General features: G+C 49.7%; 1 protein-coding gene across 3 annotated transcripts in view; it reads left to right on the top strand.

The window, feature by feature from the left end:
- The first annotated feature begins 8,353 nt into the window (after nt 1-8,353).
- Nucleotides 8,354-21,218, top strand: part of Aspscr1 (ASPSCR1 tether for SLC2A4, UBX domain containing) — a 38,799-nt gene continuing 25,934 nt past the window's right edge. Inside the window, exons 1-4 of one of the 3 annotated variants that reach the window (XM_038325928.1) lie at nt 8,354-8,534; nt 9,467-9,522; nt 12,745-12,859; nt 13,935-14,035. In XM_038325928.1, coding sequence (XP_038181856.1) covers nt 8,433-8,534; nt 9,467-9,522; nt 12,745-12,859; nt 13,935-14,035 — 374 coding nt within the window. In that variant the 5' untranslated portion in view covers nt 8,354-8,432. The other 2 variants (XM_038325930.1, XM_038325929.1) reach the window with 2 other exon arrangements.

Genomic DNA, 21,218 nt, shown 5'->3' with positions numbered 1-21,218 from the left:
CAATGTTACAAGTCACCTTTCTGGGTAGTCAGGCTTGGAACAATGTTACAAGTCACCTTTCTGGGTAGTCAGACTTGGAACAATGTTACAAGTCACCTTTCTGGGTAGTCAGACTTGGAACAATGTTACAAGTCACCTTTCTGGGTAGTCAGACTTAGAACAATGTTACAAGTCACCTTTCTGGGTAGTCAGACTTGGAACAATGTTACAAGTCACCTTTCTGGGTAGTCAGACTTGGAACAATGTTACAAGTCACCTTTCTGGGTAGTCAGACTTGGAATAATGTTACAAGTCACCTTTCTGGGTAGTCAGACTTGGAACAATGTTACAAGTCACCTTCCAGTTTTGGCCCCCCAGACTTACCTCTGTGATGTTCAACACATCAGACACTAGGCAAGGGCTGTGCCCTTTCCCAGCCTTGACTACTCCACTGCTTTACTGGGATGGGTACTGCATGGCTCCTCCTGCTGTTCTTGCCTGGCTCCCATTAAAGCTCTTAGTGGGCATGTCTGCCTAGCTCAGATTGAGAGTGTGCCCAGTAGGGAGGGGTCCTGGAAAAATCACAGTCCCTGGAGCAGGGGCCTGTGCATTTTCAGAGTAATACCTAAAAAACATGATTGGGAACTGGGCAGTGGTGGCACATGCCTTTAATCCCAGCACTCGGGGAGGCAGAGGCAGGCAGATCTCTGTGAGTTCGAGGCTAACCTGGTCTACAAGAGCTAGTTCCAGGACAGGATCCAAAGTTACAGAGAAACCCTGTCTTGAAAAGCAAAACAAAGCAAAAAACACGATTGGGGTTCAGGGTTGGGTTCTGAGGTTCTGGAGAGAAGGATAGAGTAGGGGAGGATACACAGATGAACATAACGTTAACTATTGGGAGTTGCAGGCCTTACCTAGGCAGGTGGGATCTCAGTGTCTGGGAAGAAGGAGTTAAGATGGAACATGTCAGAAAAGAAGAGCTAGGGTCTAGGGTGAACTGGTCTCCCGTGCTGGGAAGGAGCAGGGTGTGGCAGAGGGCAGAGGCACATGGGTCCCATCTGAGACCCTCTGTGACTTCCAACAGATGAATGACCTGGTTGGAGGGCTGGGCCAGCTGGCTTAGCATATCCAGCAACTCTGGACCCAATTCCCTGGCCGGATGTGGGACTGGCCTCCCCCCTGTATCTATCCCCAGCCCCCAGCCTGCACTCTTCCCCAGCTCCAAAGCCCAGCTGCTACCTCCTGCTGTCTGGGGCCCAGCTGTTATACACTGGCCTCAGCCGGCAGGCCTCACATGGCCATCTGGGTGGCTCTGCACTCCAGCTGCTGGCCTCTGAGGCCCAAGTGAGCAAGAAAACCGGGCAGGCTAGCCCCCTTTCCTGTAGCCTACAGCGAGGGGGAAACTCTGATGGGTTGGGATTAGCTAAAATCCCGTCTTTAGCTCTCAATCTGGGCTAGGGTTCAGAGTCAGAAGGACCCGAAACGAAACCCCTTTTTAGTTTCCCCTTCCTCTCTATACCCCTATCCTATTCTTTAGTGAATTCCTCCTTGACCTGAGAAAAGCAACTCACCAGCAGCAGTAGGGTGGCCGACTCAGAGTCAGATGGTTATCTTAGCCTGAACTCCAGTGTGTGGAAGGGAGCAGGGTCAGCCCCTCTTCTGTTTGACATTGTGAACTCCTGAGACTTTCGGTTCTGGCTCTTGGAAACCAGGTGGCCATCTGTAGGCAGCATTGAAGTCACTTGGCAGAACGGGATGTTTCCTTGATCCTAAGAGTCAAAGTTCCTTCACTGGGTGCATGAGAGTCCTTAGAGCCAAGAGGGGAGAATGAGGCCCTACCGCCCCTCAACAGTGAACCAGTGTAAGGGTGATCCAGTGTAAACAGCTCAGGCCACTGAGGTGCCTTGAACCCTACTGACGTTTTGACAGTACCTGTTCTGACCAGGACCTCAGCATCTAAGGGCTGCCCTGCCGCACTTCCTTGCCTGGTAGACAGTCCAATGCGAGGACCCTGCTGGACGTTGCCTGCAATGACATGGGCTGACTGGAGAGGGTCACTAGGGTGTGGCCACATTCCCCAGCTGAGGGGAGGAAGGGTGTAGGCCTGGGAGGAGCTCCCTTTTCATTCATGGAACTTCTTGGGGTGCCTCTGGAGCACCCTGAGATGTCTAGCATATGTCCTTGATCCTGACTGGGTAGAGCTGATAATGGCTCTCCATGCTGAAAGAGCCTCAGGCTGGTACCAAAGCCTTAACTGTCCAGTTGTAGCCCCAGGTACTCAGAGCAATAGGCTCTATTGGCCAAAGAGGCCGGCTGCCATGTGACCTCCAGCTCCCTCCTTCCAGCCCTGTGATCCTCCGGAAGACTTGCACGTGGCTTCTGAGGAGGCAGAGACAAACCCTCAGATCTTGCCAGTGGGAACCCTTCAGTGCTGGAGGCTGTGGATGTTTCTCTTAAAGGGCTATACCACTTTTAATTCAAAGCAGATCCTTGGAACAGCTGTCTAGCTGCCGGCAGGAGGAAGGAGGAGAGCAACGGCCCAGCCCGGCAAAAGAAGGAAGGTATCCTCAAAAAGGATGCTGAATTCATCCTCAGAAGTGGTTAAAACACAGAGGTAGTAGAGGCAGAGAGGGACCGGGGAGCAGATGCAGCTCCTCAGGCACCTTCTTCTTTCAGTAGAAGGAGCCCGGAGCCACTGGGAGGAGACTTCTCTTTCTCTCAGAGGAGACAACTGAGGCTGAGCAGGTCCCTAGGCAGTGAGTTGGTTATTCTGGCCGCCTGACCCATGGCGGTTTAATATATTAGGCATATTTAATGATGAAATTACATGATATCTTTTGCATATCAAACAGGACTTGAGATTCTTACCTGACCAGGTATCTGCCCTTCCTGTAGGCCACTCACTGAGACCAGACATAGGTAGCTTTGAGCACCAGATGGTTCAGACAGGGGCATTCGTTCACCTGGTCCTGAACTGGGCACCGTGACCTAGATGGGAGTGCTTCTCAAAAAGTGTCAGATCTTGAGTTGGCTGTCTTGGTTCAGACACTCCTCTGACAGGAGGACCCTCAGCCACTAGCCGTCCACCAGGGGACTCCGTTCCTGTTTCATCCTGCTATAGAGGGGCTGCAGAGAAAAGAACCAAGGAGGCTGAAGAGTTAAGAGAAAGCCTCTGGTGGGCCCTCCAAGCATCCTGACATACATGTTTGGTTATTTCTTCAAAGAGAAACAGACTACAGAATAAAATTGGCTTTGGTGAGGTGAGTGTGGGTGGGTGGGTCAGGGTAAGTCTTGTTTTATACTTAAATTTCTGAATCAAAAAAATATTTTTGAGGTAGGGTCTCACTATATAGCCCTGGAATGCCTGAAACTGCATGTATCAGACTGGCTTCTAACTCACAGAGATCTGCCTGCCTCTGCCTCCAGAGTGCTGGGTTAAAGGCGTGCACCACCATGCCTGGCCTATCTTTGTTTTTGATGGGGCAGGGTCTTCCTTTATAGCCCAGGCTGTCGTCAGATTTAATACTCCTCTCTTTATCCCTCAAATGCCAGGATTGTAAACAAGCTTGTGCAAACATGTACTTGTGAGATTGTCACGGTGTATGTGTGAAGGTAGAAGGTAATTTGGGGAGTTGGTTCTTGCCTTCCACAGTGGGTTCTGGAGATTGAGTTCAGGTTATTGGGCTTGTATGGCTCATTGTACCAGCTAGTTCATCAGCTTTTTCTTCCTTCCTTCCTTTTTTCTTTGTTTGTTTGTTTGTTTGTTTTTATGGCAGGGTTTCTCTGTAGCTTTGGAGCCTGTCCTGGAACTTGCTCTGTAGACCAGGCTGGCCTCAAACGCACGAGGATCTATCTGTCCCTGCCTCCCGAGTGCTGGGATTAAAGCACACAGCACCACTACCCATCTTTCTTTCTTTCTTTCTTTCTTTCTTTCTTTCTTTCTTTCTTTCTTTTTTTTTTTTTTTGAGAAGGGTTTCTTTGTGTAGTCCTGGGTGTCCTCCAGACACCAGGCTGTCCTCGAACTCACAGAGATCTGCGTTCCTCTGCCTCTAATTCCAAATTAGGAATGTAGGTTTGAACCATTGTTTCTGGCTGCACTCTCCTTATTATTGTTAGTAGTGGGGTTGTTACAGCTCTAAAATCTGAAATTATTATTTTTTACATTTTTGTTTGTTTTTTTATAGTTCTAAGGATCAAACTCCACATCTTGCAAATGCTAAACAAGCACACTTTACCACTAGCCACACCTCTATTTCTGCAGCATATCTTACGGCAGAGAAGACAAAGGAAAGTACTATAACTGAACACAAGCATTCCCACTGCAGAGGAGCCCTTGTGTTGAAAGATACAGAATTTGTCTCTTTATTTTTTTTGGAGACAGAATTTCTCAGTATAGTCTGGAACTCACCACGTAGACCAGGTTGTAATACCTTGAACTCACAGAGATCCTCCTGCCTCAGCCTCCCAAGTGCACCACCAAGTCCAGCCCTATTTCATATTTTGTTTATTAAAAAATGTCCTTGTCCTTAGAAAACAGTTGTTAAAGAAGTATTCCGTGACAAAGAGGCATGATGTATCCAACTTACTCTTTTTTTACTTTTATTTATGTGTGTTTGTGTATATGCCATGTGCCTTAAGGTGCCTTTAGAGGCCAGAACAGGGTGCTGAACCTCTTGAGCCTGGGTTACAGGGAGTTGTGAGCTGCCTGATATGGGTGCTAGCAATTAAACGCAGGTCCTCTGGAAGAGCTGTATGCAATCTTTTTTTTTTTTTTTTTTTTTTTTTTTTTTGGTTTTTCGAGACAGGGTTTCTCTGCAGCTTTTTTAGAGCCTGTCCGTATGCAATCTTTTTTTTTTTTCCGTATGCAATCTTAATCAATTTATTAATCTGACTAAAAGATGTTCTTTGTACTATTTTACATCATTCTCATAATTTTTTTGTTGTTTTGTTTTTCAGGGCTCTCTGGAGCCCTGGCTGCTTTGGAACTCCTTCTGTAGACCAGGCTGGCCTTGAACTGATAGAGATCCACCTGTCTTTGCCTCCTGAATGCTGGGATTAAAGGCATGTGCTACCACTACCCAGCCAGAAACTATATTAATTAAAACATTGCTTGACCTATTAGCTTAGGCTTCTTATAAAGTAACTCTACGCCTTAAATTAACCCGTTTCTATTATTTCGTGTATCCCTACAAGGCTTACTAGATAAAGTTCCTGTGTCTCTCTCCTTTGGTAGCTACATGGCGTCTCTCTGACTTTGCCAACTTTTATCCTCCATCTCTGCTTGGAATTCCTGCCTTGCTCTATTCTGTGCTGCCAGAGACCCAAAGCAGCTTCTTTATTAACCAATGGTAATAAAACACATTCACAGCATCCAGAGGGGAATCCACATCAGTGCAGTGTTTCTCAATGGAAAAGCTTTTATTTTTTATTTATTTATTTATTTATTTTTTGGTTTTTTCGAGACAGGGTTTCTCTGCAGCTTTGGAGCCTGTCCTGGAACTAGCTCTTGTAGACCAGGCTGGTCTCGAACTCACAGAGATCCGCCTGCCTCTGCCTCCCGAGTGCTGGGATTAAAGGTGTGCGCCACCACCGCCCGGCTGGAAAAGCTTTTATGAAGGTAGAATGGTAACTTGAAGAGTCATGATTTTTGCAGCCATAAATGTTAAAAAGAGCCTCTAATCCCAGTTACTTGGAAGGCTGAAGCAGGAGGATCAAAAATTTGAGGTCAAAGTTTGAGGCCAGCCTGGTGTACAAGAGCTAGTTCCAGGACAGGCTCTAGAAACTACAGGGAAACCCTGTCTCGAAAAACCAAAAAAAAAAAAAAAAAAAAAAAAAAAATTTGAGGTCAAATTGGGCAACTTGGCAAGACTCTATTAAAAAAACAAAATAAATGAATTGGGGTTGTTGGTGAATGGCAGAGCATTTGTGTGGTGTGTGTGAAGTTCTGCAATAAAGCTCTAATATTGTTGTCTTAATTCAGGTTTCTATTGCTGCGATGAAACACCATGACCAAAAAGCATGCTGGGGAGGAAAGGGTTTATGTGGATTATACTTCTATATCATAGTACATCATTGAAGAAGGCGGGGCAGAAAAACAAACAGGACAGGAACTGTTTGTTCCTGCAGGAGCTGATGCAGAGGCCATGGAGGGGTGCTGCTTACTGGCTTGCTCCTTATGGTTAGCTCAGCCTGCTTTCTTATAGAAGCGAGGACCACCAGCCCAGGAGTAGAACCACCCAGAATGGGCTGTGCTGCCCCCCCCATCAATGACTAATTAAGAACATGCTCTACAGCTGTATCTTAGGGAGATTTTTTTCTCAACTGAGATCCCCATCTTTCAGATGACTCTAGCTTGTGGTCAAGTTGTTATGAAACTAGCCAGGACAGCTGTCAAGAAAATAAATAAAAAGAACTCATTCTTCAATTGATGCTAAAACTGCTTCATAAATAAATTCGTGAAAAACGTGGCATTTGTAGTCCTGAAGAACCCATCCAGAACTGACTTATTTACTCCACCAGGAACATGGGACCTTGATCATGGAGGACTCTGACCTTTACTTGACCAGGTAAGTGGTCAGATGTCACATATTCACTTTCAGGACAAGCTGATGCCCTGTCTCTCCTGATGGTCTTGCCATCTTTGCCACCTCCCCCCTTGAAATGTGCTGCTAGGGTATTCTAACTGTGGAACAGTTGAAAGAAAATAGGTTTGAGTTTCTAAAAAAAAAAAAAAGCTAGTTTGTCAAAGAAATTTACCAAATGGATTAAACGGATTAGGCACAGTGAGAGGCTCAGTGAAGGTCTGAGGTTGCACAGAACACATAGACGGTCATGCTTGTCGATATACAGGTATGACACAGATGTATCATTTATATGAAGGCATGCCAGCACCCACACACAGGTGTCGCAAGTTTAAGCAAGGGCTAATGTTTGCACGCACATGGCCCTCCAGAGTCTGCACCTGAACTCTGACAGGACACTGTGGAGCAGGTGGAGGTAATCAAGTTGACAGATGGACATGTGGCAAAACCAGAGCTAGGCAGCTGAGCTGTGGTTCAGAATGACACTTAAGATTCAGCTGAGCCTAGGGTATCGGGTGCGGGGAGGGGAAAGATAGTGGGGGCAGGGGAGACACATACAAATGAAGCTCTTGTGTTGGGGACTGAAGCTGGTCCCTGGCTGGAAAATCAGGGTGACACGGCGTTTGCAGTCTGAACCATGAGGCCAGCTACCGTCCTGATCTGGCACCTCAGTGCTGCAGTGGGTTCCTTGGTAACCTTTGCTCAGCATTGGACCGGCCAGGGGAAGTCAGTTCACCAGGCACCTGAGCCCAAGTAAAAAAAAAAAAAGGAGCCGGGCGGTGGTGGCGCACGCCTTTAATCCCAGCACTCGGGAGGCAGAGGCAGGCGGATCTCTGAGTTCGAGGCCAGCCTGGTCTACAAGAGCTAGTTCCAGGACAGGCTCTAGAAACTAGAGGGAAACCCTGTCTCGAATAAAACCAAAAAAAAAAAAAAAAGGGGGGGGCCCAGTCAGTGTTTCTGGGGTGTGTGCCGATTTCTCCACTCTCAGATTTAGAGGTCTTTACAATTCCAAGGACCACAAGCATTTCAGTCATGGTGGCAAGTCAAAAGAGGGCCTGCAATCAGCAAGACGGCTCCACAGTCTGTGAACCTGACTTCCATCCCTTCCTTAGTCCACAAGGCGGAAGGAGAGAACAGACTCTGTCAAGTTCTCTGACATCCACACAAGTACCATGGCACGCCTGTACCCCGTCTTTCACATATAAACAATAAAAAATTGCATAAATGTAACTAATTATTATTATTAGTTTTTCAAGACAGGGTTTGTGTACCCGTGGCTGTCCTGGAACTTGCTTTGTAGACCAGCCTGACCTGGAACTCAGGGGTCAGCTTATCTCTGCCTCCCAAGTGCTAGCTACCACACTTGGCCTAAGCACTCGGGGAAGACCAGCACAGGAGTTTGTCACCATGTGAAAATGATGATCACAGGGGCATCTGAGAAGTTGGGGGAGGAAGGACCAGCGCTCATCGGAGTGGGTACAAAGAAGGCCAACTATGGTGTGGGTATATCTAGCACTCGGTGGCAGACAGGTGGCTTGCAGGACCCCAGGCTGGCCGCAGGCAACGTGGCTTTCTCGCAGGCAGTCTCCAGAGCGTGACGATCCTGGGACCATGGGCGCGGGATGAAGGGACAGTGCCCCTGGCCGCAGTGTGTGCTTTCTATGGAAGAGCCCTTTAGGCCACGCCATAGGGACCACTGCGCCCGCCTGCTCCGCACCGAGGCAGAGGCAGGGGGACGTGACCAGCGCGCCGGGGGCGGAGTCTGGGGCGGGGCCCCAGTCTGCCCCGCCCCCGAGGCCGCGTGGCCGTGCGTCCCGGCTGTTGCGGATAAAGTAGTTTGAGGCGAGCCGGCCGCGGTCACGTGAGCGGAAGATGGCGGCCCCGGCGGGCGGCGGGGGCTCCGCGGTGTCGGTGCTGGCCCCAAACGGGCGGCGCCACACGGTGAAGGTGACGCCGAGCACCGTACTGCTGCAGGTGCGGCCGCCGGCTCGGGTGGGGAACGGGCGGACGGGTGGACGGGCGGAGGACCAGAGGTGGCCGCGCCCGGGCCCTCCCCTGCGGTTGCTCCCGGGGCTGCGGGGCGGGGCCGGGCCCTGGTGGGCGGCGCTTGAGGCAGCCAATGGGTGCCTTTCGCGCGGCTGCCCGCCCCATTCTGTGGCTGGGTCCCGGGGGCGGGGCGGGATGCTCGGAGGCGCCTTTCCTGACCCCCGGGGCGACTGGGGACCTCACCACCCCCAGGCCGTGCTGCTGGAGACCCGGAGTCTTCGGCGCTTGTCCGAATTCAGCCTCCTCGGTCACCGGAAAGAGGGGCGTCCCTTCGGACCCTGGATCGGCCTCGTCCGTGGGCCCGGAAGTGAATTTTGCTAAGTCATTCACTGCTTTTGACTGTCACTGCTTGTGATCGCCTATGAATCACACACCTGTTTCTTGAACCTTTGTTAGGTTGCAAAAGCGCATACTATTCAGATCTGTGTCAGGAGTCCACAGAGTGGGGAACACAGTTCAAAAATGAGGCTCTATAGTGCCTAATACAGCCCCACAACCCTCTGGCAGGACCCGTTTGGAGTTGGGCTCAAGCAGAGAAGATTCGGGTCTTGCAGCATTTGCACAGAGGCTGCCAGGCCACAGAGTGAGACATGAGATACAAAGTAGTCCCTGTAAGGCGGGTTGGCTATATCTGTGGTTAGCCACCACCTAGAACCCAGAATATGGGACCAGGGATGGACAGGCTGTGCCACACTTTGGGGAGTAAGTCAGGAAGGAGTCCCCTGTAGGAAGGGGAAACCCGACAGAATTTTTAGGTACAGTTTGCTAAGCCTTGTTGAGTGGGATGTTTGGTGGGCTGGCCTGTGTGCCTGCCATATGAGTTCTCTGGTCCACGGTTTTACTGTCCATTCGTCCCCTAGGTACTGGAGGACACATGCCGACGGCAGGACTTCAACCCCAGCGAATACGATCTGAAGTGAGTTTACTCAGGCTCAGCTGTGGGCTTCTCAATCCATCTGGTCCTTTTCTCAATACACAAACTGTCTCTGCTTTGGAAAAGCCCTGTTGGGTAGTTTAAAAGAAGTTTATTCTTATCCAGTTCAGAAGGCAAAGTCCAGAATCTAAGTGTCAGTATGACTATACTCCGAATGTTCTAAGGGAGAGATGTTCGTATTTCTTTCAGCTTCTGGCTGTCCAGGTGTTCTTTGGCTTGTGATTGCATCATTACAGTTTCTGCCATCGGAGGACACAAGTGTAGGGTCCTCTGGTTAGTCCAGGATGACCTCATTTAATTTCCTCCCTTAACTTAACATCAAGAAATACCTGTACCGGGGACTGGAGAGATGGCTCAGAGGCTGAGAGCACTGACTGCTGCTCTTCCAGAGGATCTGAGTTCAATTCCCAGCAACCACATGGTGGCTCATAACCATCTGTAATGAGATTTGATGTCCTTGTCTGATGTGCAGGCAGAACATTGTATACATAATAAGTAAATATTTTTTTTAAAAAAATCAATAATTGTACCAAATAAGGTCATGCCCACAGGCTTTTTGAGGGCAGGGACAATGATGTAGCTTTTGGGGAGCACTTCTAACCCTACAGTGTAGGATTTTAGCTCATTTGAGTATGTAAGTTCCTGGTGGGGGTCTTAGTGCAAAGACCTGGTCATGCAGAAATGGGTAGAAACCTGTGAAGGGATTGTCATATTCCTCCACTGTAGTTCTTCCTGGTCTGATTCTCCGTGGGGGGCACTGATACAAAGAAAGGGGCAGGCCACTGAGGCCGCAGGAGGGCGCATTTCATGCCTAGTATTTCCCCTTGGAGAGAGAGACCTGTTTTCACAGCCTTGTTCTTTGAACACAAGAGCCCATTCTCCTGACCTTTTCCACACTGCATTCTGAGCTTTCTAGGAAGATGTTTCTTTGAAAAGATACCTGCATCAGGCGGTTCCAGGCTCCAGCTCCCATTCTGGTCATCTAAGAATCACGGAGCACGTGCTCCGAGTGGCCAGGATACCCTGCCACAAAGCCTTGTGCCAGCGCTGTTCCGTTAACCTGCCCATGGTCCACATAATGGTGTCTGGTTGGAGTAATGATTATAATTTGAGTCAGTTCCTCTACAACACTGTATTAGCTTTGCTCCGGCCTCTCCTTTCCATCCACTGGCTGTAATTTGTTTAAGAAGTGCTGCCGCTGCCCTGGCTGATGCCCAGCAGTGAACATAGTGAGGGGCCTTCTCTCTGCCCGTCTCTGTCAGCTCGCAGGCCTATGGCAGCTTGCAGTTTTGAGCTGTGCCTAGGACTGGGGTCAACAGTATCTCCTTCTCAGTTCTGCTTTTATCTCTCTGGTTTCTTTTTCTTTTGCGAGACAGGGTCTCACCGCCTCTGGCTGAGCTGGAATTCATTGTGTAGTCCAGGCTGGCTTTGAGATCCTCCTGCTTTTACCTCCTGAGTATTGGGATTAAAGGTGTTGCCCCCACACCTGGCTCATTCTCAGTTCTTCCAAACACCCTTGGACTTTATAAATAGGTCACAGTCGGGCTGGAGAAATGGCTCAGAGGTTAAGAGCATTGCCTGCTCTTCCAAAGGTCCTGAGTTCAATTCCCAGCAACCACATGGTGGCTCACAACCATCTGTAATGAGGTCTGGTGCCCTCTTCTGGCCAGCAGGCATACACACAGACAGAATATTGTATCCATAATAAATAAATAAATAAATAAATAAAAATAGGTCACAGTCGCCAAAACTGCTATTCCCAACAGCGTCTTGTGTTTATAATGTGGGGCTAGTCACTTTATTCAAAAGTGGTTGGCGATAAACCATATATTCAAATTTCACACAAATGTATCTATCTAGTTTTGTAGTTTCCTCCTGAATGTTCATTAAAACAGAGTCAGAGTCTGAGCTCTGTTGTCCTCGATAGTCCTCAGGTGGCCCATGCACATCCTCTAGGCAAGTGTGGGAGCTGTAGGCTGGATAGTTGTTCTCATTCGCGGAGAGTCTTGGGATGAGAAGGAACAAGCTTAGGAAGGCAGCTGGGTAGGGCTGCGGCTCTTTCTCCAGGGATGGCGTTGACCAAGCTTTTCTCCCTTCTTGCCTGGTCTTCTCATCGAAGGGGCAGGTAATAGCCTCCTGGTGACTCATACTGCGTTGCCAGGAGCCATGTATCAAGATCCAAGTGTCGCCTTTGTGTGTCCTGAACTGTCATTGACTTTCCAGTTTTAAACTGAGCTTTCTGAAAAGGGCAAACATCTTGGAGGCTGCTTCCAAGATAATGCCTGAGTCTCCACTGATGCTTCTAGATCTGTTGGTCCTTCGGTGCTTCTGAGAAGCCATACGTTTGAAGCCCTTACAAGCCCTTGGAGCCTCCCTGCACACTAACCCCTCATGGTGTAAGGCGGAGAGGCGATGGCTAATGTGACTTTGTATCTTGCCTGGTTTCACTCTGAATTTTTGTAAGGACATCGGACTGGGCCGTCCCAGAGGCGGGTCTTGTACGATCGCCCTCCTATGCTTGTTTCATGCTCCTCTGGGTAGCAGCAGGCGGGAGTGATGGGACTGGTATATATTTCCTAAGCCAGAGCAACTTTGGCAACTGGAACGACAGGATTCTTAGGTGGAATTTTATTGGTCTTGCTTGAAACAGTTTTCTTTTTTCTTCTTATTTTATACATTATTGTGTATGGTCCATGCATGCCAAGCATGCCTGTGAAGGTCAGGACGCTTGCTGAAGTCAGTTCTCTTCCATTACCAGCTGGCTGTCACCCATCATGGAGGGATTTCTATGGGTCAAGGTCTCCAAAAGTCCAAGCTGACCTCCAATTCTCTACATACTCAAGATGATCTGATCCTTCTGGGTCTAAGTACTGGGGTTACAGCCATGTAATCCTACCATACCAGGGTTGTACAGTGCTGGTGACTGAACCCAGGGCCTCATGCATATTAGACATTCCTGAGGGTCAGTTCTCAGGGCAGCATTTGCTACAGTATCTCTAGGTGCCACCCTCACCTTTGGATAGGGCTCATCCTGTTGTATTCCCCTCTGTATCCCTGCCAGTCCTGTGCCTCTCTAAAGCTCCCTGTAGTCCAAGATTTCGCCTCTTGTTTCTTCAAGTCCTAACTCTGTGCTCTGGGAGCTGAGGGAGCAGTCGGCATGGGGCTGCGTCCTCAGAGATGTCTGTGCTTGTGTCTGTTCTGCAGGTTTCAGAGGACTGTGCTCGACCTCTCTCTCCAGTGGAGATTTGCCAACCTGCCTAACAATGCCAAGCTGGAGATGGTGCCTGTGTCCCGGAGCCGTGAGGGGCCTGAGAACATGGTAGGTGTCCAGCCGTGAAGCGCAGTGGCACTGCCCCTCTGCCTCTGCCGGCGTTGCAGAGCAGGGGATGGCACTGCCGTGGGCTGAAGGACTGGAGGTCAAGACAAGTCCTGCGGTCCATTCTGCCTTCCTCAGTTAAGCCAAAGCTACATGTTTTGCTTGAATAACTCAGGACAGGGAGTGAAAAATTTCTTCCTTATGCAGGTGGTTTTTTTGTGTGTGTTGTTTTGTGTTTTGGTTTTGTTGGGGTTTGTTGGTAACACTGTGCCAGCTGGATGTTTCTGATGAGAGATCCTGAATTGCTGTATGGATGTGGCTGACAGACACTTGCTTCTCACTCAGCCTCCCTAGAGCCCTTGCTGGGCCTCAGCTGCAGCTTTGCCCACCTGCTGACGTGATCTAGAGCAGTTGCAACCTCTTGGGGAATCAGGTGACACTTTCACAGGGGTCACATACTAGATATCCTGTATATCGTATATTTACATTATGATTCATAACAGTGGCAAATTTGTGGCCATGAAGTAACAATGGAATAGTTTTATGGTTGTGGGTCAGCACCACGTGAGGAACTGTGTTAATGAGTTGCAGCATTAGGAAGGTTGAGCACCACTGCTGGAGGGGGTTGTAGCTCATGTGTTCCTCGTTGAAGGTACGGTTGCTATGAGACATACAAAAGTGGTGTGCTCAGTAATAAACAGAAACTTAGAAAACGCCAGGTATCGGTCCTCTGTGCTGTGCAATAGTCTGCCCTGAAGTTGGGGACATCTTACTAAATGTCCCTGTCTCACAGGATGCTGGGGCTGGGTCGGGAAGCAGCTCATCTTTGGTCTCCCAGAGAGGCTGCACCGGTGTTGTCTGTGGCTGGGGGTAGTGGTAAAGGGGGCATTTCTGTGATGGCTTACTGATGGGCAGCCATTTCCTTGGTGATACAGCCCTCCTGGGAAGCCCCCTCAAGGCATCACACCCCTCCTCAGTATTTGTGTCCAGGAGGTGGGGAGGGCCTGGCTCTGGGAATCTGGGTCTGCTGGGATAGTGTGTTTCTTCCTAATTCGGGGTTAACCTCTTACCTCTCCAGGTTCGAATTGCGTTACAGCTGGATGATGGCTCCAGGTTGCAGGACACTTTCTGTTCCCGCCAGACACTCTGGGAGCTCCTCAGCCATTTTGTACAGACCAGGTGAGCTCTGGCAGGCAGATCCCAGGCTCTTTCCCGCCCCCTCCTGGCAGAGGTCTGAAACCCACACTGTGCTTCTGGCTCTGGCTTTTGCAGTCCTGACTGAATGGAGGTGCTCAGTTGAAAGTCTTGGCAGCTCAGCTTCCAGGCCTGCTCGCCTTTTGTCCTCCAAAGAGAGCAAAGGTGTTCCTCCATCTTTGTCGGGACTCAAAAGATCCCAAGGACTGATGAACTGCAAAGGGAAATGAAATGTCTCCCAATGCCTGTGTAAGATCTGTGTTTTGAGGATCCTTGATTAGAATGAGCTTGTTGCTGTGACGTTGCTTTATACAATGAGTTCTTCTGATATGTGTCTGTAGTTCTTGTTGGTTAATAGTGCAAATGCTATTCTGAAGTGTGTAAATAGTATTTAAGTGCTCTCTGTGGGATGGGAATCTGTCTATTTTTGTTATTGTTGCTTTTTTTTTCAAGACAGGGTTTCTCTGTGTAGCCCTGACTGTCCTGGAACTTGCTCTGTAGAGATCCGCTTCCCTATGCCTCCTGAGTAGTGGGATTAAAGGCTTTTAAAGGCTTGCGCGTGTGTGCACGCACACGCACGCACGCACGGACGCGCGCGCACACACACAGATACCCCGCCACAAGTCTGACAAGCATGCTAGAAGGAGTAGTATTTGCTGTATGACTGTAGGTGAGTTGCTGCCTGTTCTGGGTCTGTGCTCTCATTGGAGCCGTGGCTGTGTGAGGACAAAGTAGGCTAATATGTCTGGTGCAGTGAGATGTGGCCTGGTGTGTGTGTGGGAGCGTGATTCTGGATCTGGTGCCCTCGGTGGCCCCACGGGTGAAGTGTGCCTGGCTGTAGCAGCACCTGACTGCGGTGGACAGGATATGCCAAGCTGTCCCGGTGAGTGCGATACAAGGTCTACAGGTTCCCTTCTCTAAGACACTGGTGTCAACAGCCCCAGTGGCCATGGGAATTGAAGCCAGGTCTGAAGTGGATTTAAGAATGAGTTAAGGGAGCTGGAGAGACGACTCATTGGTTAAGAGCACTGGCTGCTCCTCCAGAGGACCTGAGTTCAGTTCCCAATACCTGACGGTAGCTCATAACTGTCTGTAACTCCAGTTCCAGGGGACCTGTCACCCTCACACAGACATACATTTGGGCAAACACCAATGCACATAAGATAGGAATAAGTTAATTACTTAAGGAATAATTGAGTTGAAGTTAGATGTGAGCAGCTCTGTAAGTGTGAGGTCATGTGATGGCCGGGGAGAGTTGGTGGCTGTGTGGGGCAGGACCTCCAGGACTACTTGTCATGTCCTTGGAGTGCTGGTGAGATCACAGACACAGCTGGCTAAAAAGGGTCACTCAGACTGCGGATTTAGTTCAGTAGGGAGCATTTACCACGTGTGTATAAGACCCTGAGTTTGATACCTGGTAACATGTATGTGCATGAGGACACACACACACAAAGCACATTCTAATGCTAGGCATGGCTTCTGTCCATAATTATGTTCAGGACACTGAGGCAGGAGGCTTGTGAGTTTGAGGCCATCCTGGGTTACACAGTAAGTTACTGACCAGCTTGGGCTATATAGCATGACCTTGTCTCCTAAAACAGGGGATGAAGAAGACAGGAAGGCAGGCTGGCTGGATGACTGGCAGTTGGGGCCACCTCAGTGTAAGGCAGGTCACCTGGCTAGAGTCCTGCTGCAGCTACGTGGGCTCCTCCCCATGGTGGCTGTGGGTATTGACTAACAGCACGGGAGAATGGGAGCTGTTGCAGACCTGGGCTAATGCTTGGACCGGGCGGCTTGAAGTTCAGTTCTTCGGGGATAGAAGCTCCATATCAATGGAGGGCAGAGGGCAGATCACTCAAGGTCAGTTGGGTTGCTCGGTCTTCTGTGCCAGGGCACTCACTATAAAGCAGTCCAGAGGATAGAGGCTCCAGACTGAGCCTGGCTGCAACAGAGCGCTTTGCAGAACTGAAGACCAGTGGCCCTGACTGAGAGGCTTGTGTAGACCCACAGTAGGCCAAGGACCCTTATCAAGGGATGCTGTGAAATGCAGGGCCTGGGCATGGGAATGATTCTGTTCCCTTCCCGGGGGGCACAGGCCAGAACCCCTGATAGAGACAGAGCAGTGCCTTCGAGATCTGCTTCTGCTAGAATTCTTTCTCTTGCCAGGGTATCACAGAGGAGTGAGGGTAGAACAGACAGCCCTGGATGTGAAAGGGCCCAGGTTCACTTTGCATATCTCTGAAAGAAACTGCTGGTCTCCAAGAAAGGAGACTACAGACTTCCTGCTGGGGTCCTGGGGCAGTTTTCCTCAAAGGAGCATGGGATGGGTACAGACAACCAAAATAGCTGTAGGAAAGGTGTTAGGAAAGACGTAAGGCCTGGAGAAAATGCCTTAGAGCCAGGGTGCTGTTCTTAGGTGTCCCTAGGCTCGGTGCAGGATCAAGACACCAAAAGTGGAGGACTGCTTCTCCTTTACTGCATGTCTGTCATCACAGGAGAATGAAGATGAGGCCCAGAGTATCTTAGGTTGTCTGTTGGTGAGGGGCTGACAGAACAGGAAGAGGTGGGAGAACACACTGGTGTCCCTGTCTCTCAGGATGTGCAGTTGGAGACACAGATAATAGTGTGATTCAGGAGACTGTGCAGCCCCGAGGTCAATGCCTCTGGACCCATGACAGTTAGCATGTCTGCCCATGGATATTATAGATACTTTTTAAACATGGGAGTATTGGATAGAGAGTGATTTATGCCCAGCTTTCTCATGATATTATGGATTGAACCTAGGGCTTTGTGCATGCTAGGCCTGTGTTCTACCACTAATTATATCCTTAGCCCACTCTTTACTTTTTACTCAGCGTGTGTATGTACACTTGCCAATTCAGGTAGACTGGTTGGCTAGTAAGCCCCAGGGACCTTCCTGTGCTGCCTCCTGGCATTGGTATCACAGCTTTTGCCCCTGGGCGCAGCTTTCCTGTGGCATCTGGACTCAGATGCTCATTTTCCTGTCCAAGCCATCTCAGTGCCCACTCCTCTTATGTTTGAGACAGGGCTTCACTTGTTTGCCCTGGCTGCCCTGAACTTACTCTGTAGCCTAGGCTGGCCTTGGATGCAGAGTCTTCTTGCCTCAGACTCCTGAATGTTTGCATGCTGTCTTCTGTTTCCTCACGTCTTTCTTGTTTGTTTGCGATTGCCATAAATACTTTGCTGAAGATCCTCATGTCCCTTCCTGCATGCTGTCTCTGTCGAGTGGCCGTGGCCTCCATTCGTATGCCTGATGTGTGCACCTGTGCTGACAGGCCCTGCTCCTCATGTGTGGCCTGCACAGGCAGAGCTAGAGTGGACCACTCAGCTTCCTGCCATCCTGCTTCCTCCCTCAGGATAAACTCAGAGATAGAATCACTGGACCAAGAGGTAAGACCACCCATGAATTCCAGTTCTGAACTTTGAGACCTGAGCTGCTGCCCGCTCATGCCCCATGGTAGGTGCATTTCAGTCTCACAGTGAGGGTAGGGACTGTGTAGCAGGGACAGCAGGCTCATCAGTGTATATGATGCAAAGCAAGTTCCAAGTGGGGAGTCCAAGGCTCTAGGTCTCCACCTCCTTGATGCTTCCTTGAATGCCCGTGGGAGTGCCAGAGACTGGGCACTGAGGTTGTCATATCGAATATAAAGCATGATTTGTGTATATTTGTTTGGGGGGCACTGGGTGGCTTTCTGGACTGGAAGTAGCGTAGCTTTGGGAAGTGGTTCTTTCTGGTCTGAGCCACCCCCACGCAGACCACTGGGGATGCCTTGTAGGCCCCATGTGCTGGTCATGGACATAACCCAGAGCTATAGAAACTATATTAATGAAAAAGTAAAAAGAAATGTAATTAACTTGATTGATAAGTTTAACTAAGTACATCTAAAATGTTACCCTGTAAAGGTGGGTGGTGGTGGTGTATGCAAAGTTTAACTAAGTACATCTAAAATGTTACCCTGTAAAGGTGGGTGGTGGTGGTGTATGCACTTTGGAGGCAGCGACAGAGGCGGAGCGCTGAGTTTAGAGCGAGATCCAGGACAGCCCAGGTCTGCACAGCATAGTGAGACCCTGTGTGGAAAACAACAACAACAAAGAGTGTTACCCTTTGAACATGTAATCAGTTGAAAATTAGGTTATTTATGATTAGAGGTTTTTGAGGATTTATTTATTTGTTGGATTTTTTTTTTGGAGACAGGATTTCTCTGTGTAACCCTGGCCATCCTGGAACTCACTCTAGACCAGGTTAGCCTTGAACTCAGGAATCTGCCTGCCTTCTCCTGCCTCTGCCTCCTGAGTGCTGGGATTAAAGGCATACACCGCCATGCCTGGCTTGAAGATTTGCTTATTTCTATTTTTCATGTTTGTGTCTGCATATATGTGTATATATGTATGTATGTATATATGTATGCTTAGTATACATACACATAACTGGATGTTATAGGTGGTATACATCCATAACTCCCCTGGAACTGGAGTTAACAGATGCTTGTGAGCCACCATGTGGGTGCTAGGAACTCAAGCCAGGTCCTCTGCCAGAGCAACAAGCGCTCTTAACTGCTGAGCCGTATTTACAGACCTGGAATGAAATTTTTGAAATTTGAGAATCTTACTTAGAGCTTCAGCCAGTCCTAGTTGCTGCCTCAAACACTGGCCAGACCTGCTGTCTACTTCTCTGGTCGCTGACTCTGATGTTTGGTGATCACTGGCCACGCAGATGTGCCCATGCTTGCTTTAGGGTCGTATGCTGGAGCACTGTTCCTGTGGTTGGGCAAGACACAAATGGAAACAAGAGTGTCCAAAGGCTATAGGAGTGGAGATTAAGAATGTGTGGGGCTTTCTTTGTAGTATGACCCAGGCCTCCTGCTATGAGTCAGAATTTACCACATGTCCGGAGGTCCTGCGGCTATCCACTCAGCCTGCATGGGTGTGTAGTCAGTATGGCCAGTCCAGCAGGCCACATCAGGCAAGTGGCCACCAGGAAGTGTTGAGTAAGACAGATGAGATGGGGTGTGAGGGGCTGGGAGGACATGAACTGAAGGGTGTGCTTTGGAACACCCCAGGACTCAGGCAGGTTCAGACTCTGCCTGTCTGCGCCCTCAGGCTGCTCTCTGAAGTCTGCCTGGGAACAGTGTGGTGGTTTTTTTGTTTGTTTGTTTGTTTTGTAAGTGTCAAGTTCATGAACTCGGGTGCGGAGGGGACTTGGCCTCACTGGGTCCTCTTCTCTGCACCTGTCCTATGTAGTCCAAGCCCTTTCTCTGTCCCCTTCCAACTCTTGAGTGATTAGCTACAATTCTCAGGAGAGCTGGGTGTTTGGCGGGTCCACAGGGTATGACACGTGGAGAAGACTGTGGGTGAGCATAGCACTCCTGGGGCTCTGAGGTCAAGCCCTGTGGCCATATTCAGGGTAGATTTGGTGCCCAGTGGGTAGCAGCTCAGCTCCTGGCTAAAACTGTCTGGGTAGGACATAAAGCTTCCTTCCTTAGACTTGTGTAGGCTCAGTTGTCTGGGCCTTCTTGTTCCTCTAGACAGAATATGAGCCCAAGGGGCTCCACTGTCATGTGGCACTGGATACCTCGTGCTCTAATGACTTGACTTCACCCTCAGAGGGCACCCAAACCAGGAGAAGCCATACTACCTGTGTGTCATTCTTGTATTTGGGGACATGGTAGTGCCAGGCTTTTCTTGGCAGCACTGATGTTAACACCCGTCCTGTGTTAGTGAGGTCCGAACAGATGACGTATACACATACACATATTGTAGACGGTGCTTGTTCCCAACATATAGTGCTCTCACTAGGAGCTGAGCCCCAAATACCCAGACTCTTCACCCCTGAAGGGATGATGAGCTTTGTGGTAGGTGTGGCATGCTTCTGAAGCCAACAGCAGTGGCATCTCTGTCCTGCGCAGCCACACTGAGTCCTGCCAGGGGAGGCTTGCTGGTCTTGGAGACCTTGCTTGATACCATTAACACTTTCCTTTGTGCCTAGGGGCATCTCTCATGTGGGTGAGCAGGCTCCATAGACACCATTAGCCACCCCTCCCCCGTGGTACATTTCTCTCTGGAGCTTGATGTCCTGTGGCTCAGTCTAGCCTGGGGGGAAAGGGTAGACCCTGTGAAGTCTGTGGGGCCTGATGGTGTCCCTGCTAGTGCATGAGGGGATGTCTTCCAGTCCCACCTCCAGGACTGGCAGTTCTGCTTGCTAGGCAGGGGTGGCAGGTCTGGAAGCTATTTTGGCTGCCCCTTCCCGGGCCTGTGGCCACATGGCATGTTTACACACTGCTCCTCTCAGACTGCACGCGGGAATTTGATCCGCCCGCTGCTTGCTCTGGAGAAGCTGCACATCCAAGCTGGCCACTGTCTGATAACTTGATGTTGGGCTCTGTCCCCATCTGGGGTTTGTTATCCTATAATACCCAGGTAAGGGCTCCCAGAAGGGATACTGCATTGGCTATCCCCTTGCTGCTAGTTTTGGCATTCAGGGTCAGGTGACCAGGCAGTATAGCCTTATTGCAGGAGTGTGTTGTGTGTCTGGTATCTGGGAGGCAAAGTCTCTTAGTGTTCTTGTCTTCCTTCCCAGTCTGTATCTTTGTTCTGTAGCCTGTCGTCTTGGGCCAGGAAGGGTAGTCCCGTACGGGGACACAGTGACTCGTGTAAAAGGCCTTACAGTTCTGCTTGGCCTTGTATGGAGGGGTACCCACATGTCGTACCCATCCCTCTGAGTCAGAAGCCTGGCTTGCAGGGTGGGCTGTGGTCTCCGCAAACTCTGTTGTTGTCTTGCTATTCCGGCAAGGCCTCTGGAGACAGGTGAAGCAGTAGTGCTGGGCCTTGTCAGGAAGGGCAACTCTCCAGGGCAGCAACAGAGCTGAGTACCAAAAGTGACACACACACAGGCTGCAGAGGTCTTAGTACCAAAAGTGACACACACACAGGCTGCAGAGGTCTTAGTACCAAAAGTGACACACACACAGGCTGCAGGGGTCTGCTAGTGGCTTGGGCTCCAATGATCATCTGCTTTTCTCAGTCCTGTGCTAATGCTTGTTTTTTTTTGTTGTTGTTGTTTTGTTTTGTTTTTGTTTTTTGGGTTTTTTGTTTGTTTGTTTGTTTCACCAATGCCAGGTTTACACCTGTGGCCCTGACCCATTGGAGT

The sequence above is a fragment of the Arvicola amphibius genome, chromosome 4 (genome assembly GCF_903992535.2).
Source record: "Arvicola amphibius chromosome 4, mArvAmp1.2, whole genome shotgun sequence".
In the NCBI taxonomy this organism is placed as follows: domain Eukaryota; kingdom Metazoa; phylum Chordata; class Mammalia; order Rodentia; family Cricetidae; genus Arvicola; species Arvicola amphibius.
Note: the sequence above shows the minus strand (reverse complement) of the source record. Positions and strands in the feature narration are given on the sequence as shown.